The sequence below is a fragment of the Cebus imitator genome, unplaced genomic scaffold (assembly GCF_001604975.1).
Source record: "Cebus imitator isolate Cc_AM_T3 unplaced genomic scaffold, Cebus_imitator-1.0 Scaffold294, whole genome shotgun sequence".
NCBI classification, from domain to species: Eukaryota; Metazoa; Chordata; class Mammalia; order Primates; family Cebidae; genus Cebus; species Cebus imitator.
In genome coordinates, this window is record NW_016107609.1 from 929,500 (window position 1) to 947,987 (window position 18,488).

The 18,488-nt window shown below is 40.2% G+C and overlaps 1 protein-coding gene across 3 annotated transcripts in view; it reads left to right on the forward strand.

Moving 5' to 3' along the window:
* Nucleotides 1-18,488, forward strand: part of KIAA0895 (KIAA0895 ortholog) — a 60,405-nt gene that overhangs the window by 4,326 nt on the left and 37,591 nt on the right. Inside the window, exon 2 of one of the 3 annotated variants that reach the window (XM_017502203.2) lies at nucleotides 2,107-2,176. In XM_017502203.2, coding sequence (XP_017357692.1) covers nucleotides 2,107-2,176 — 70 coding nt within the window. Of the gene's footprint in view, nucleotides 1-2,106; nucleotides 2,177-13,799; nucleotides 14,126-18,488 lie in introns of those variants that run through there. The other 2 variants (XM_017502204.2, XM_017502205.2) reach the window with 2 other exon arrangements.

Below are 18,488 nucleotides of genomic sequence, written 5' to 3' on the forward strand. Positions count from 1 at the left end.
TAATGCCACTTTTATAATTTATTAACTTTTTTCCCCCCACCAAGACACAGTGTCACTCTGTTGCCAAGGCTGGAGTGCAGTGGCGTGATCTCTGCTCACTGCAACCTCCGCCTCCCAGGTTCAAGTGATTCTTCTGCCTCAGCCTCCCAAGTAGCTGGGACTGCAGGCATATGCCGCCATGCCCAGCTAATTTTTATATTTTTAGTAGAGATAGGGTTTTGCCATGTTGGGCAGGCTGGTCTTGAACTCCTGGCCACAAGTGATCCACCCACCTAGGCCTCCCAAAGTGCTGGAATTACAGGCATGAGCCACCGTGCGTACCCAAATGTTCTTTCTTTATTTTATTTTATTTTTTTGAGATAGGGTTTTCTCTGTCACCCAGACTGGAGTGCAGTGGCAACATCATAGCTCACTGCAGCCTCAAATTCCTGGCCTCAAGCAATCTTCCCACTTCGGCCTTCCAAGTAACTGGGACAAACAGGTGCATGCCACCACACCCCACTAATTTTTAAAATTTTTTGTACAGACAGGATCTCACTGTTTCCCAGGCTGGTCTCCAACGCCTGGTCTCAAGTGATCTTCCCACCTTGGCCTTCCAAAGTGCTGGTATTACAGGTGTAAGCCATCATGTTCAGCCTCAACTTTTTATGTACACTTAGGTCTATGTCAGGCTTTATTCTGTTCTACTGGTCTATCTATCTATTCATCTCCCAAGATCACACTATCTTAATTATAAATGTTGATATATGGTAGGGCAAATTCCAATTTGACTTGGTTTGTTTTGCCTCATTGTTCTTCCACATGAATTTTAGAGTCAGATTCTCAAGTTCCAAAAAGGAAAGAAAGAAAATCCTCTTAAGATTTTTAATTCAAATTTCACTGAATTTATCACATAATTTATATCTTTGTGGCACTAATCCTACCCATTTATGAGCATGGTATATGTTCATTATACCTTTTAAAATGTCTATAACATACTTACATAAAGATCTGTAAACTTTTGTTTGTTAAATGTATTCCTGTGTATCTTTGTTGTTGCTGATCTAATTAGTTTTAGTAATTTATTTATAGAGAGGGATATTTTTTAAATGTAAATTTTACAGTGCCAATTCCTTGTTTGGAGCTGCTCTATGTCTTTCATTGCAATTAAAATGATATCCAATAATATCCTTATCATACCTACAGGGCTATGCATGATCTGGACCCTACCTGCCTCTCCAAATAAACTAACATTTTCCTAACATCACAATACTCTTCCTTTTTTTTTTTTACACTAGTCTCCAGCTTCAGGCCTTTTTTCTGGTCATAAAAAAATGCCAAATTCCTTCCTGCCTCAAGGACTTTACACTGCCTGGACACTCCTCCTCTAGATTTAGTAAGTCTGATCCTCATTATTTGGGCCTAAGCTTGCACGTGCTACTTCCTGAAAGAGGACTTCTTTGATCAGGTAGACACCCACCTCATTTCTCACTTTCCATTCTATTACTCTGACTTCTTCATCACATTTACCACTATCTGACATTATTTTGGTTATGTATTTATGTTTATTATCTAGGCCTTCCTACTAGCGTATAAGCTATGGCAGGGCAGGGACTTGTTTATAGCTGTAACCCAGCTTTTTCTGGCACATGAGTGCAGTAAATACCTGTTAAATAAATGAATACAAGAATAACTCTTTTTCCTATTTTAGAGATGGCGAAACTGAGATGCAATGAGGCTAAGGGATTGGCCTAAGTCATCAAAAGTGTCTTCCCTACTTATTCAAATAAAACACAAAACTTCCCAAGTTATGTAAATAAAGACCACAACATATTACATTTTTAAGAATAGAAACAAGAGTCTGAAGTAGAAATAACTAGAGATTAAAGGTAGCCCTGGAAAATGAGTATTTGCTCTTTCTAAAAACTGTTCTTTTAAACAAAGGAAATAATAATCATGTCTTTTGCTGATAAAAGGGCTGAAAAACACAAACGTTTTAAAGCATGGACTGCAACAGGGACCCTCCAAATGCTGCATATTTTCAAAAAAATTTTTAAAATACAGTCACACACATTCTCATTTGATTCATAAAGTAATACAATAACACAAATCTTTTTATTTTTACAGGGAGAGAAAAGGCCAAGACTTAATCATAAGGCAGTGGCAAGAAGAACTAAACTCCAGTTCTGTACTTCAGGTTACCTGGCTAAAGGGCCACTTCTTTTACACATTTATTATAACGAAGAAACAAGAACCATAAAAGGATGTTATCAATATGTTATTGAAAAGGACTATTTTACTTGTTACTACTCTCTACTATTAATGATTAATGGTACTAATCTCTACTATTAATGATTCTTAGTGTCACATAGATTTTTTTTTTCTAATTTAATTGATGAAGATGTTTCAGATTCCAGAGTGAGTATAAACGTATGGTACTTTCTGAACATATTATACTGTTTCCAAAAACCAGTGCAACTACAGGCATAACTCCTTTATTCAATAGACTAATCTCAAAATGCATACAACTTTAATCTCCTTTTTATTTTCTCACATGGTTAATAAGGATATTAATAGAATTCATATTTAAAGGACTATAGTAAATCTTTTCATAAAGAGGAAGCATTATTTTATGTACTTATCACACTATACTTTTTATATTGATAACTTTTCCATACCTAGATTTCTTAGTTATTTTTACAAAACTTAATTTTTTATTGATACCATAGAAGTCACTCTTAAATATTACAGAAATAACAGCAGCCAGTGTTTCCTGAATATCAGAGTCCCCTTACTGAACATCAAATATAACATCTTAAATTTTTCTCCCATGCAAATAGACATTTTACAAATCTTTTTGTTTGTTTTTTTGAGACAGAGTCTTGCTCTGTCACCTAGTGCAGTGGTGCAATCTCTGCTCACTACAATCTGTGCCTCCCATGATTCTCCTGCCTCAGCCTCCCAAGTAGCTGAGATTACAGGTGCCTGCCACTATGCCCAGCTAATTTTTGTATTTTTTTTTTAGACGGGGTTTCACCATGTTGGCCAGGCTGGTCTTGAACTCCTGACTTCAGGTGATCCACCCACCTTGGCCTCCCAAAGTGCTGGGATTACAGGCATGAACCACCATGCCTGGCCACAAATCTTCTTAAATTTGATAAAAGAGAATGTAACAGGTTCATTGCACCACATTGATGTCTGTCATGAACTTACTGATTTTCTTTTTTTTTTGAGACGGAGTTTTGCTCTTGTTACGCAGGCTGGAGTGCAATGGCGTGATCTCAGCTTACCGCAACCTCCGCCTCCTGGGTTCAGGCAATTCTGCCTCAGCCTCCTGAGTAGCCGGGATTACAGGCATGCGCCACCATGCCCAGCTAATTTCTTTTTTTGCATTTTTAGTAGAGACGGGGTTTCACCATGTTTACCAGGATGGTCTCGATCTCTTGACCTCGTGATCCACCCGCCTCGGCCTCCCAAAGTGCTGGGATTACAGGCGTGAGCCACTGTGCCCGGCCCGAACTTACTGATTTTCTAAACACTTCAAAAGTTCTCCTCACATACTATTTCCAGATCCAGGGTTCATTTATTCTTTCATTAATCCTTCCAAATGTTGGGGTTCAGACATCTACTTTCACTCTTCTCTTTCCTGCTTCTCACAGTCTGACACCTCCCCAGTCTTCCTCAGTCCCATTCATGCCTGGCACTGAATAGGCCCTTAAGAAATGTTTGCTGTTTGTTCATGTATTCTCCCAGACCACAATCTCCTTCCTTTTTATTTTTTTATTTTTTTTAGATGGAGCCTTGCTCTGCTGCCCAGGCTGGAGTGCAGTGTCATTGTCTCAGCTTACTGCAACTTCTGCCTCCTAGTTTCAAGTGATTCTCCTGCCTCAGCCTTCCGAGTAGCTGGGATTACAGGTGTCCACCACCATGCCAGGTTAATTTTTTATATTTTAGTAGAGACAGGGTTTCACCATGTTGGCCAGGCTGGTCTCAAACACCTGACTTCAGATAATCTGCCTGCCTTGGCCTCCCAAAGTGATGGGATTACAGGCATGAGCCACCACACCTAGCCTCCTTCCTATACTCTGACCTCACCATTCCTCAAACTTTCCAACGGTACTGACCCTCTCCTCCCTTCTCATCCACCCACATGTATGGCCACACATGGACTCCAATCAACATTGAGCATAAGTGCTCAATCTATTTTTAAAAGGAGTCCAAGAGAAAGGAACTTTAAAACAAAAGAAAACAAAACCACCAGCCTTGCCAACATGGTGAAACCCTGTCTCTACTAAAAATACATAAAATTAGCTGGGTAAAGTGGGGTGCAGCTGTAATCCCAGCTACTCAGGAGGCTGAGGCAGGGGAATCACTTGAACCCAGGAGGCAGAGGTTGCAGTGAGCTGAGATGGCACCACTGCACTCCAGCCTAGGCTACTCAGTGAGACTTCATCTCAAAACAAAACAAAACCTTAGAGCTGTCAGGGAATTTACAGATCACCTAATCCAGCTCCTTAAAATAGCAGATGAGGAAACAAGACTGTGACTAGTCTAAGATTTCCAGAGCCTGTCATTGGCCTTTCCTGCATCTCTTCCCAAACATGGCCCAGCCTCCTTTAAGCCTCACTTGCTCTTTCCCAGCCCAACCTGAAGAGAAACTATTTTAATACCATTCTCCTTGGCCTCTTGTCCTTCTTGCTGTACTTAACTTGCTCATCTCTAACCTTCTCTTTTTTGTTTTCCTAGCTTGCTCAACATTGCCAGAAAAAAGACAAGAAATTGAGCCAATTCCATTTCAGATTTATCCCACTGGACTGTTAATGTTGCTCAGAATCCATTTGAATCATTTGAATCAGAGAATCACTTGCTATTCATTCCCTGAACAAACCCTGCTGTTTGCCACCTCTATGGCATTCTCATGCTACTCCCACTAGCAAAATGTCCTGCCCATCACCTTTGAATTTCTAAATATAAATCCAGCTGAATATTATGTCTTACAAGATTTCTGACCTAGTCCAGAGTGAGGTCATCTTCCACCTTAGGTTTGCACCACTTTATTTTGACAATACTTCAGACTGACAGAAAAGTTGTGAAAGGTTTACAGGTACACACATAGACAGAGCAAAAGTGGAACAAAGAGTTTTGGATTCCAGGAATCATCCAGAGTCCCAATATAGCAACATTTTACTACATTGTCTTCATATTCTCTCTCACACACTCTCAATCTCTCTCTCTCTCTCTCTCTCTCTCTCTCTCTCTCTCTGTGTGTGTTTGTGTGTGTGTGTGTGTGTATACTTACCATTGTGTTACAATTACCTCCAGTATTCAGTATAGTAACACACTAAACAGGTTTGTAGCCTGGGCTATACCATCTAGGTTTGTGTAAGTACACTCTGTGATGTTCCCACCATGATGAAATCACCTAGAGATGCATTTTTCTCAGAACATATCCCCATTATTAAGCGACCCATGACTGTATATATACACATATATATTTATATATATGCATACATACTCTGAAGTGTTTAGAGGGAAAAGGATATCATGTCTATAAGCTACTCTTAAAACAGTTCAGAAAAAAAGTCATATATGTATATAGGTGTATATATATATATACATACACAGACACACACATGCATAGTTACAGTTACATAGTATATGTTACTTTCTCCGTATGTAGATGTAGATAGATAGATAGATAGAGAGAGAGAGAGATAAAACGTTGCTGGTTCTTCTTCCTCTGCCCCATAACCAAATAACTGAGAACTCTAAATTCTTCCCAGATGTTCCTGTCTGCCTATGTACCCCACTGACTTAAAAATTCCATCCATGTAGTAATGGCTCCCAAATTTATTTATCTAGCCTGGTCTCTTCCTTGAGCTCTGACTTCTTAAATCCAACTGCCTATTTGAAGTCTTAACTTCAGGGACCAGGCACTGTGGCTCACACCTATAATCCCAGTACTTAGGGAGGCAAAGATGGAAGGATTGCTTGAGCAGAGGAGTTTGAGACCAGCCTGGGCAACAAAGTGAGACCCCATCTCTACAAAATACCAAAAACTTAGCCTGGTGTGCTTGATGTGCCTATGGCCCCAGCTACACAGGAAGCTGAGACAGGAAGTTGAGCCATGTTTGAGCCATTGCCTTCCAACCTGTGTGACAGAGCAAGTCCCTCTCTCAAAAAACAATCTTGGCTTAGATATCAACTGGCATATTAAACATGACATATCCAGAATAGAATTTCCCCACTAAACCTGTTCTCCAGTCTTCTACATTTCAAGTATCCACCCAGTTGCTCAAGCCAAAATCCTAGGAGTCATGTTTAATTCCTCCTTCCACTCTTTCTACTCCATTCACATGCTAACCTGCTGATCAACTCTACCTCCAAAACACAGATCCTGAGTCTTCTTCTCTTCCCCTCCTCAGTTCCCATTCCACTCAAAGCCATCACCACTCTCTCACTTAGCCCACTCTAAGAGGCTCTTACCTGGTCTCGATGCATCTACTTTCAAATTCTTATTTATTGTCCTCAGAGATGCCAATGCAAGCTTTTAAAAACAAAAATCATATCATGTCACTCCCTTGTTTAAAATCCTCCAGTGGGCCAGGTGCAGGAGTTCATGCCTATAATCCCAGCACTTTGGGAGGCTGAGGCAGGAGCATCACTTGAGTCCTGGAGTTTGAAACCATCCTGGGCAATATAGTGAGACCTTATCTCTACAAAAAAAAAAAAATTAGCCATGTGTGGTGGCTCACGCTTGTAGTCTCAGCTACCCCAGGGGTCTGAGGAGGGAGGATCATTTCAGCCCAGGAGGTGGAGGCTGCAGTAAGCTGTGATCTCAGCACCACACTCAGCCTGGATGACAGAGTGAGACCATGTCTAAAAATATATATATATATATATAAAATCCTCAAATCCTCCGGTGACTTATGATTGTACTTGGAATAATATCCAAACTAGGCTAGGTGTGGTAGCTAACACTGGTAATCCTGACACTTTGGGAGGTAGAAGTAGGAGGACTGCTTGAGGCCAGGAGTCCTGGACCAGCCCAGGCAACATCGTAAGACCCCATCTCTACAAAAAATTTAAAAAGAATAAAAAATAAAGTCTAAACTCCCTTCCCTAGCCCCTGCCTACCTCTTTTCTCCTACTGGCTTTCCCCCAGCTTAATAGACTTCAACCACACTGACTTTCACATGGGTTCAGGATCATGCCAATTCATTCTGGTCTCAGGGCTTTGGGCTTTGCAATTCCCTTTGCCTAGAACGCTCATCTTCTGGAAATTCTGACTCTTATTCTTCAAGTGGCTGACACTTATTCTTCAAGTCTCAGCTCAAAGGTACTTTTTCAGAGGCCTTTTCTGATCACTCCAAGTTACCTATCATCTAGCTTATTTTCCTGATTTGCCATACTTTGTAGCACCTATCTGTATCTGAAATTATATCAGTTGTTAACTTGGTTGTTATTTTTTCTTCCAGTATATCATAAGTTCCATGAGGACTGGGACTCTCATTTGCTTAACCCAGCATCCCTGTTGTATATGCTAAAGGACTGATTGATGCATGTACATCATTTTTATTGCTTTTTTTTTTTTTTTTTTTTGAGATGAAGTCTTGCTCTATTGCCCAGGCTGGAGTGCAGTAGCACCATTTGGGCTCACTGCAATCTCTGCCCATAGGGTTAAGCGATCCTCCTGCGTCAGCCTGCCGAGTAGCTGGTATTACAGGCATGCACCACCATGCCCAGCTAATTTTGTATTTTTAGTAGAGACAGGGTTTTACCATGTTGACCAGGCCAGTCTCGAACCCCTGACCTCAGGTGATTCACCCACCTTTGCCTTCCAAAGTGTTGGGATTACAAATGTGAGCCACCGCACCCAGCCATCATTTTTACAGATGTATGTACATACCATCAGTAAGTTATTTGAAGGCAGGTTTTATATCTTTTTCATCATCTTTTTACCTTGTATATAATAGGAACTTAAATATCTATGGAAGGAGTAAGTTAATTTACATTTTGGTTTCTCCAAAATATAAGTAAGAGCAGTATGTTTTTGGCTGATTAGAAAACATCCCTCCTTCCTAAATCATTTCCAACAAACATCAAAAATATCACTTACACATACTTAAAATCACAGTGTTTCCCAGGGTTTTTGTGCTGTTCTATTTTCATTGAGGTAAAAAGGCAGAGTTGTTTCATAAAGCATTCTTTTATTTGGCTTCCACTTAATGCTCTTCATTCTCCTGAATATAGAAATGCTGCAAAACATTCCATTCTCTTGATATAGATGTCCTGAAAGCATTCAAACTTTGCTGAAATTTTTTTAAAGCCAAAGAAAAACCAATTCTACCAACTATTTCCCAGATTTCTTTTTTTTTCTCTCTCTCTTCTTTTATGAATGGCGAAACATTGTTTATAGTTTTCCCTGAGGCTTCTGGTAATGCTTATCAGAATCTGAGGTATTGCAACTAGAGTTCCTCTGTTCTTTTATAATGGCAGGCTGCAGAAGCTTCCCTCCCCATTTTTTAACCTCTCAACTGAAACTTACAAGTAAGTACATATAATGTTCTAATTCTTTTTCCTAGTTAATAAGATAAAAACCTCTTTTTAAGAAATTAAACTTTTTTTTTCAGTTGCAAGCATGATATGCTCTCAAAAAAATGAACTTCTGCTATAGAAAGTGAAGTATTATAAGCCGGGTGTGGTGGCTGACAACTGTAATCCCAGTACTTTGAGAGGCTACAGAGGGAGACAGAGGGGATTGCCAGGAATTTGAGACCAGCCTGGGCAGCAAAGCAATATCCCATCTCTACAAGAAGTGCTGGTTGTCCCAGGTACTTGGGAGGCCAGGGTGGGAGGACTGCCTGAGCCCAGGAGTTATGATCACACCGCTGCACTCTAGCCTGGGCAACAGAATGAGACCTCATCTCTGAAAAAAAATAAAAAAGCAAAATAGTATAGTTTTCTCCCAGTAGCAACACTTTCTGGCAGCCTTGTCCAGACTTTATCACCTTTCTCTTCTTTTTTGGTCTTTACTAGCATCTATCCCCTATCAAGGCGAATGATCAAACCTCTCCTGAGTCTTTAACAAGGAGGATGTTGATCTTTTTTTTCTAAAAAGAAAATGATCTTCTTTTATTAATCAGATGGTTTAACTTACTTTTTTTATATCAAAACTCCATCAACTTATGAATAGTAAATAAACATTTGTCAACGTCTGTTCGACTATGTAAAAAGAAGATACAGATTAACATGAGTAGTTAATTAAACAAGTTACTGACAACATAAAAAAATAGTTATTGACCAGCCGTGGTGGCTCACATCTGTAATCCTAGCATTTCAGGAGGCCAAAGCAGGCAGATTGCTTGAGTCCAGGAGTTCAAAACCAGCCTGGCAACATGGCAAAACCCTATCTCTACAAAAAAATGTAAAAAAAATTTGCCTAGCCTGGTGGCACATTCTTATAGTCCTAGCTACTCAAGAGGCTGAGGCTGGGTTAAGAGGATCACCTGAGCCTGGGAGGTTGAGGCTGCAGTGAACCATGATCGTGCCACTGTACTCCAGCCTGGGCGACAGAGTGAGGGCCTGTCCCCCTACCAAAAATGAAATAAATAAGTTATTTATCCATAGCATAACAATCCCGCCACACATAAAATAACAATATTTCCATCAAAACACCTATTTTTCTATTATTTTAAATCTAAAATTAAATGGAAATCATCACTACAGATATTCATTAGTGAAAATGATCCACAATACAATGCTTCTAGAATACATAAAGATGACCATAAAAGGACAGTGAGTATATTTCAGTAAGACAACTGCAATGGCATTTTTGGTTATTATTGAAAAATTTAAGTTTAGTAAAACTTTGAAAAGGGTAAAGGACATCCTTAAAGATAAACATAAATTATTAAAAGCAGTTTTAATGGCCGGGGTGGTGGCTTATGCCTATAATCCTAGCACTTTGTGAGGCCAAGACAGGCAGATCAACTGAGGTCAAGAGTTCAAGACCAGACTAACCAACATGGTGAAACTCTGTCTCTACTAAAAATACAAAATTAGCCGGGTGTGGTGGCGCACATCTGTGATCCCAGCTACTCAAGAGGCTGAGGCAGGAGAATGACTTGAACCCGGGAGGTGGAGGTTGCAGTGAGCCAGGATCACGCCATTGCACTCCAGCCTATGCAAAAAGAAGAGCGAAACTCCATCTCAAAATAAATAAATAAATAAATAAATATAAATAAAATAAAATAAATAAAAGCAGTTTTAATAAATTCCTAACTTGATCTTGAAATTAGTGATCTAAAAATGGAGCAGTAACATAACCAAGTCAATCATCTTATCTCAATATTAATGGTTAATGTAGAACAGGTATAAAGGAAAATTTCTCAGAACGATGAGATTGTTCATTGTTCTTGTTGATATGTAAAAACAATGCCGACTCAAAAGCAGCCAACTGGACAGCTGCAGACGCTGAACCCAATGGAAACACTAAGCAGGCATAGCACGAATCAGTAATTAACAAAGCAGATACACAAGGCTTGATGAGGATGAATAATTGCATAGCTGGGAATAGTAAAAGGAGCTGATAACAGTACAAGTTTTATAAGAAATTAGATAACTCTTTGTATTCATGAATTTGTTAGCAAGAATGCTTCAATAATACACAGAGAAATTTTTAAAAATATTTTGATTACATTGATAAATACCTTTATATGGTACTTATCATTAAGGATATTTAGAATCAAAATCATCCACAAGAAGATATTGGTAGAGTGAACATAAAAATAATTATAAAAGTAAAGAATGAAATAATATTCAAGGTAGGCTAACTACAGAGGCATCAAATTTGCTTATTTTTGGAATTCTTAAGTTTAATAAAAGATTGAAATTAGAATACACATTTTTAAATGTTTATATGTATGTATACATGTGCATATATATATATATATATATATATGCACACATATATGTGTATTATAAAAAATCTTCCCTACTACTCAGGACGTTCCTTGAGGATAGGTATCATGTTTTATTATGTACTCTAAAAACAGCAAGCCCAGTGTCTTCTATTTAAATAGATACCTTTGGAATGAGGAAGTAATGTATATCTTGGTTACATTGAAATATAATGAAATATAATGAAAATGGACGATGTGACTGAATATACTTTCGTAAAAGCATTCAGAGTAAACTCTGCACAGACACTGAACATATGACTTGGTAACATCTTTTAGGAGGCTTTCTTTTTTGAGAAATAGCTCTTAAACTGCAGTGACAGTGACTTTAAAAACTAGAAAATTGTAGAGGTAATAGATGCATTTATAGCAAACTTGGAAAACAGCCTTCAGAATTCTGAGTATATAAGGAAGCCAACAGCATGGTTCATTTAGAGCCTTTTTCCTTAGGACATATGTTGTAAGAATTACTACTCTTACAAATGCAACAGATTGGTTGCTCATTACTATAGCAAGTGTTTTTTTTTTTTTTTTTGAGACAGAGTCTTGCTCTGTTACCCATTTCGACTGGCTGGAGTGCATGGTGCCATCTTGGCTCACTGCAACCTCTGCCACCTGGGTTCAAGTGATTCTCCTGCCTTAGCCTCCTGAGTAGCTGGGACTACAGACATGAGCCACCATGCCCAGCTATTTTTTGTATTTTTAGTAAAAACAGGGTTTCACCATGTTGGCCAAGCTGGTTTTGAACTCCTGATCTCAAGTGATCCACCTGCGTCTGCCTCCTAGTGTGCTGGGATTGTAAGCGTGAGTCACTACACCCAGCCTATAGCAAGTGTTTTAACCCAAAGCAGATTTGTTCTTCATCTGCTGGTCCATTTGATATAATTCTATATTATTTTAGTTATCATTGAAAATGCACACACTTTCTATTGTCTACTTGTTCATTAATTCACAAATATTCACTGAGTGCCTACTATGTGCCAGCCACTCTTCTTAATGCAGAAATATAGCAGTGAACAAACAAAAATCACTGCACTTGTGGAAATTTTACTCTAACGATGGAGACAGACAATAGTCATGATAAATCTATAAAATATATAATAAATTAGATAATGTTAAGGGCTAAGTTAAAAAAAAATAAAGCAGAAAAGGGCTATAGGAAATATGGAGTAGAAATTTAAATAGAGTGGTCAGGGAAAGGCTCACGAAGAGGTGACATTTGGATTAGGTCCTGAGGGAAGGAAGGGAGCTAGCCCTGTGGATATCTGGGGGAGAAACATTCTATGCAGGGAGAATTGCAAGTTGCAAAGGTCTTGAGGTGAAATAGTGCCTGGAATTGAGGAATATCGAAGAGGCAGTGTGTCCATGGGGGAGGAAGTAGTTGGAGATGAGATCAGAGAGGTGACAGGAGGCTAGGTCATAAAGGACTTCACAGGAAAGGGAGCCCTGAAGGTTTTGAACAGTGACATGATCTGATTTTTTCACAGGTTCTCTCTGGTCACTGAGTTTTGAGAACAGTATGAAAGAGGGTAGGTGAAATAGGGAGATTGTCTAGAAGACTCCACCATAATCCAGACAAGAGATGGTTGTGGCTTGAACCAGAGTGGTAGCTAGTGGCTAGATTCTGGATGTATTTTGAAGATAGTATTCACAGGGTTTGAAGACAGAATATGAAGTGAGGTTATCCAGTATTTGTGATATAGTTACATTTCCACTGTTCTCTCCTAAGTGACAAAGACACAGTTTCTCACAGGTTGTCTGTCATTCTCAGAGTTTGACGGTTCTGATATTCAACTTTCCTGAGTTTGAAAACACAACGCAGTTATTTCCATGTCCTACCTCAGCCTTGAGAATGAAGAGAAAATGAAACTGTCTGAAGACTGACAGTTGCCCGCACTATCTCATGAGCTCCTCCTAGACTGTAAGGTCCGCTAGGCTTATTTCATTTCCCTTGATGTCCTCAAAGCCTGACTCAGAACCTTGCACACATTAGGGTCTCAAAAAATGTTTGTTGAATAGTTTAGTCTACATTTCCTGCTCCCACCGCCTTGTTTTTTTTTTTGTCTGACTTTGTCACCCAGGCTGGAGTGCAGTGGTGCCATCATGGTTCACTGCATTCTCACCTCCCAAACTCAAGCAATCCTCCCGCCTCAGCCTCCAAAGTAGCTGAGACTACAGAAGTGCACCACCACGATTTGCTAATTTTTTGCATTTTTAGTAGAGAAGGCCTTTCACCATGTTGTCCAGGCTGGTCTCCAGCTCCTGGGCTCAAGCGATGCACCGGCCTTGGCCTCCCAAAGTGCAGGGATTACAGGCATGAGCCACCGTGGCCCGCCTCCCATGGTTATTGTAAAAGATTGCATTTTCACATTTGCTAAGAAAATGAGTAATAAACTGAAAATAACATTAAGCCTCTACCAATTGCAGAATCACAAGCTAAAATGTTAATTTCGGTATTAAGGATAGTATGCTGGAGTACTGTCAAGTACTTTCACTCTTACTAGCTCACCCGAAAGGTGTTTTAGCTTCCCTGCACCTCGTAAGCTGAAGGACGGGGAGACTGGCTTTGCTATTTGCAGCTAGGGCCCAGTGTCACCGTGCACCATGGAGTTAAGTCCCCCTTGAACGTGAACAAACGTCTATGAAAGATCACTCAACTTGCGTTATCCAACGGGTCGGAGACCCCAGCCGCTAGCGGGCACACTCACAAGTCCCGGAAGTACGGACCCGCGCTGTGCACGCCGGGAGTTGTAGTTCCTCCTGCTCTCTCTCGCTGCCCGCCGGCCTTCGTTGCACGAGCGCCCCCAGCGGCACGCAGGCTCGGTGAAGCGCAGCGCGCGCGGACCCCGGGGGGAGTTTCCTAGCAACCAGGGGAGCGGCCACGTCACGGTGGCAGGTTCTAAGCGCTGCTGGGCACCGTAGGGCCGCCGTGTGCACCTTCCAGCAGCTGCGGGCTGGTGGAAGCGCTGCTCACTGTCGGTGTCCGCACGTCTTCGTCCGCCCTTACTCTCCTTATCCTGCTCCAGGTAGCGGAGAGCCGCCTCCCGCCGCGCCCCGCCACTGAGGCCCGGGTCAGAGGCCAGAGGCCGTCCGGCCCGGCCCCCGCGCGGTCCTTGCCCCTGCGCCCGCGGAGCCCGCCGCCCCGGGCCTCGGCGGGACGATGCTGGAGTCCATTCGCGTGACGGGTGAGTGCGGGGAAGGGCTGGTCGCCGCGGGGGTGCGGAGCGGACCGGGGTCCGGTCGTCCCGGGCCCAGGTGATGGTAGCTGCGGGCTGGGCACGCGGCTCGGGACTCCACCCTGCGCCCGGAGCCCTGCGGGGCGCGCTGGAGGCGCTCGCGAAAAACCTACGGAGGGAAGAGAGAAATCGGCTCCTTTTCCTTTCGTGACTCATTATCAGTAAGTACATGCTGTGGAATCTCGTGAAAAAGATTATAATAGACCGGTTGCCAGTCCTACAGAGGTACAATCCAAAGACTGTTAAATCCTGTTTCAAAACACGCTAGGTGTGTGATTAAGCGTCATAATTTTCTAGAATGTTCAGAAAAAATAAGCTAAGCGAAAGAACACATCTCTGTATTTCAATATTTATACTGTGTATATTTGTGTGTGTATGCTTTTATTCTTAAACAGTGAGAACGTTTTGAGCTGATACTATTAGTGGGCCATTTTACAGTACGGGTTATACCAAATGTAAAACATGGGTCTTTAAACAGACCACAGATCAGAAAGTCTGAAAGTTTACCTGCCTTCTTAAAAATTCAGTTCAACCTCTGGGAGCACAGAACTTGCCTCTTATTATTTGTAAATCGCTATCCGTGTTAGCCATTAGAAAAAACTTACATAATAATATTAGAGCAATTTTCTAGGCCATTTTCCCAGGATTTGACTCTGCAGGCAAACATTTCTGCAAGGCAGGGTTTTGGCAGTTCAGAATCATGACGAAGAACCACGGAGTAAAGGGAAATACCTACCCTTAAACTAGTGCCAAAATAAAGCCAGAATTTTAAACTTTAAAGCAGTGCTGTACCCAATAGACTGTTTTTCTGTGAGCAAGCCTCTTTCCAGTGAAAATATTCGTGACCTTAATTTTATACTGTTTTATTTCATGTTCGGTGTTATAATAACACACGGAGTTGATTTGTGCAATCATGACATTGCCGCGATGTATCTCATTATTTACGTTGACAGGAAGCATAGATAGTTACAGGATCTAAGATGGAAAGGTAACTTTAATTGGAATTAGATTTTTTTTAAATGTGATTTGATGTAGATGCTACCTTCATCTTAAAACACTATTAAAATGTCAAAAGTTACTTAAAAGTGTCATACCTTATAAATGTGGAGCAAGGTTTCTCAACCTCAGCACTATTAACTTTTTTGTTATCGTTGTTGTTTTTGAGACTGAGTCTTGCTCTGCTGCGCGGGGTGGAGTGCAATGGTGTGATCTTGGCTCACTGCAATCTCCACCTTACCGGTTCAAGCCGTTCTCCTGCCTCAGCCTCCCGAGTAGCTGGGATTACAGGCATGTGCCACCACACCTGGCTAATTTTTGTATTTTTAGTAGACACGGTGTTTCTCCATGTTGGCTAGGCATGTCTCGAACTCCTGACCTCAGGTGATCCTCCCACCTCGTCCTCCCAAAGTGCTGAGATTACAGGAGTGAGCCACTGCACCCAGCCTAGCACTGTTAACTTTGAACATGATAATTCTTCCTTGTGGGATACTGTTTTCTGCCCCAATCTGATAATTGTGACAACTAAAAAAAAATCACAATTTGGGGGGTGGGCAACATCTCCTTCTCCTCCATGAGAACCACAGCTTTGAAAAATATCTGTCACAGTGCACATTATTTGATTGAGAAATCACATTGATTAAAATTATTTCCCCAAACTGTAACAATCATTGTGGATATACAAATAATGTTAGTATTAGAAAGTAGATACTCTGATCAATTAGTCATGTATAGTGATCTCTTGATATGTCAACATGTTGAGTTAGAAGTTTGAGAAGAGATACTTTAGAAAGTAGGAGACCCATTCCTCTTGTCTTTTTCCCCTTCCCATAATTTAGTGGTGGGTACATTTATCAATCTAACCCTGTGTGTTGCAAACCCTGAGGTAGATAATTTGGCAGTGAATTTCTATAGTACAATAAAGTTCAAATAGCCATTTGAGGCCATTCAAGCCTCTAATTTACAATTCCTTTAAAAATAACTGGGTATTTTTCAGACTACTTTCTCCCTTTCTTTTATATAGTACTTAACTAAGTGAATAATTCGAGAGCCCTGTGCCCAGCATTTCACTACAATATTGGAAAAACCCAATTTGGACAGCTGGAAACTTCATGAAGAGAGTTAAGCTGAAAACATGCCCTCCTCTCCCCTGGTTATTCCCTCACAATTCATTGATATCTAAGATACCCATGTTCTTCTTTCTGGTGAGCAGAACTTGATTGTTTGTGGTAAGAATCCTGATGGAAATATGTTCATTTTTTTCAGTTCTAAAGTCATTACAAATATAGAACAGACTCATTATTTTATATTTCAGGAATGAAGCAATTACTTGTTTCAGAAATCACTTCCTATATAATATCTTACCCACTTTTGACTTATTAGTCATGATTTAACATAATCTAAATACAATATCCTGGTGGAACTGCTGATTGGAGGAGGACAATGAAATAAGAGGGGTGTGTACACCATCTATGCTGTTTAAAAATAGAATCAAATCAGAAAAGGTTTTTTTGACTTCTCATGGCCTTCTCAGGCTGGGTGCAGTGGCTCATGCTTATACTCCCAGCACTTTGGGAGGCAGAGGCGGGCGGATTATGTTAGCTCAGGAGTTCGAGACTAGCCTGGGCAACATAGCAAAACCCTATATCTACAAAGTTTTTTTAAAAAACTTAAACTGGCATGGTGGCCTGTGCCTCTAGTCCCAGCTACTTGGGAGGCTGAGGTAGGAGCATCACTTGTGTCCAGATGGCAGAGGTTGCAGTGAGCCAGGATTGCCACTGCAGCCTTGGCCACTGAGTGAGACTCTGTCACACACACACAAAAAATTCTACTTTAGCTTCCAGGATTAAAAAAAAAAAAAAAGGTTTATTATACTAAAGCCACTAAAATCTTGATTCTAAAATATAGATTAATTACCTTCTTAACATGAAATTTGCCTTGGAATCCAAATTTAATGATTCCAAATATTTCCCCATTTACATTTTTCCATTGTGGTGTTTCTGTAGGAGCTGAATATAACATTTAATGTGATACTAGTAATAATAGTTAACAAAGGCTGCTTATGTATAGTCCAGTGCTATACTCAGCACTTCACATATGTTAGCTTTTAAAATCCTTACAACAATACTATAAAGTATGTGTTATTATTATCATCCCATTTTACAGATAAGAAAACAATAGCACAAGAAGTTATATAACTTGGTCAAGGTTATAGCTATTAATAAACAGAGACAAGATTTATACCAGACAACTCATTCTAAAGCCTATGTTCTCAATTACTAGGAAAATCAGCTCACTATTGTAGTGACGGTACACTGATTTGAGCCACAAAATCCAACATCAAGATTTCCTTTAATATCAGTGTCACGTTATCCGATGGTTTGCTCAAGTGTTGGTTTTTAAGTTTTTAATCACAGGCAAGTATGTAAATAATAACTTTTACCTGGGAAAATCATATTTTACTTGAATATAAATTTGTTTATTTAAAAATAGAAGACATCTAGTTCATTCATCAACAAAATGCTATGAGAAACCATATAAGATTATGTTCATTTACGACTTCCTATCGGCTTTATTTTGTATGTGATGTAAGAAGTGATTAATGAGTCATTTCAGAAATGAGGTGTCTTTATATCAAAGATGAATGTTTAAAAATACTGGAAACAAAAGTCTTAAGGCCAGTGTTAGGACCTACAGGATGAATATACCTAGGCACATAGTCCTGTTTGTCCTACAGCAACTGGCACCTACCATTCAAACTTGTCTTCAATCTCAATGATTGTTTCATTTTTCTTTTGCCTTCCCGGGATAATTTTTTCCTCAACCTTCAGGCAACTTAGTCTTTTACCTTTTCTTTCCTCTCAAATATTATCTTCCCTTGTCTACCTCTCTGGCCGTCCTTCCATAAGCAGGACAGTGAATGAGCAAAAACACAGATGTATGCTCTAAAAGAGCTTATAATTTCATTGTTGAGGAAGTCCATCATACAAAAAATATAAACCTGCAACCATGATAAGTACTTCGACGACAATATACAAGGTGTTATGAGGGTCTAAAATGAAAAGGTTAAGGAAGGCTTCCTGACCAAGTGCTATTTGAACTGAAAGATGAGTATTAATAAAAAAAAAAAAAGATGAGTATTAATCTAACAAAGAGAGGGATAGAAGGGACCAGCAGACACAGGGAGCAGCATGGGAAGAAATATGTTCGGAAGGAGCATGGTGAGAATGAGGTGTGGACAAAATGAGAGAAAGCTGGATTGGAGAAATTGAGGAACACTGTGAGGTGAGGCTGCAGAGGCAGAAGGATCTGACCA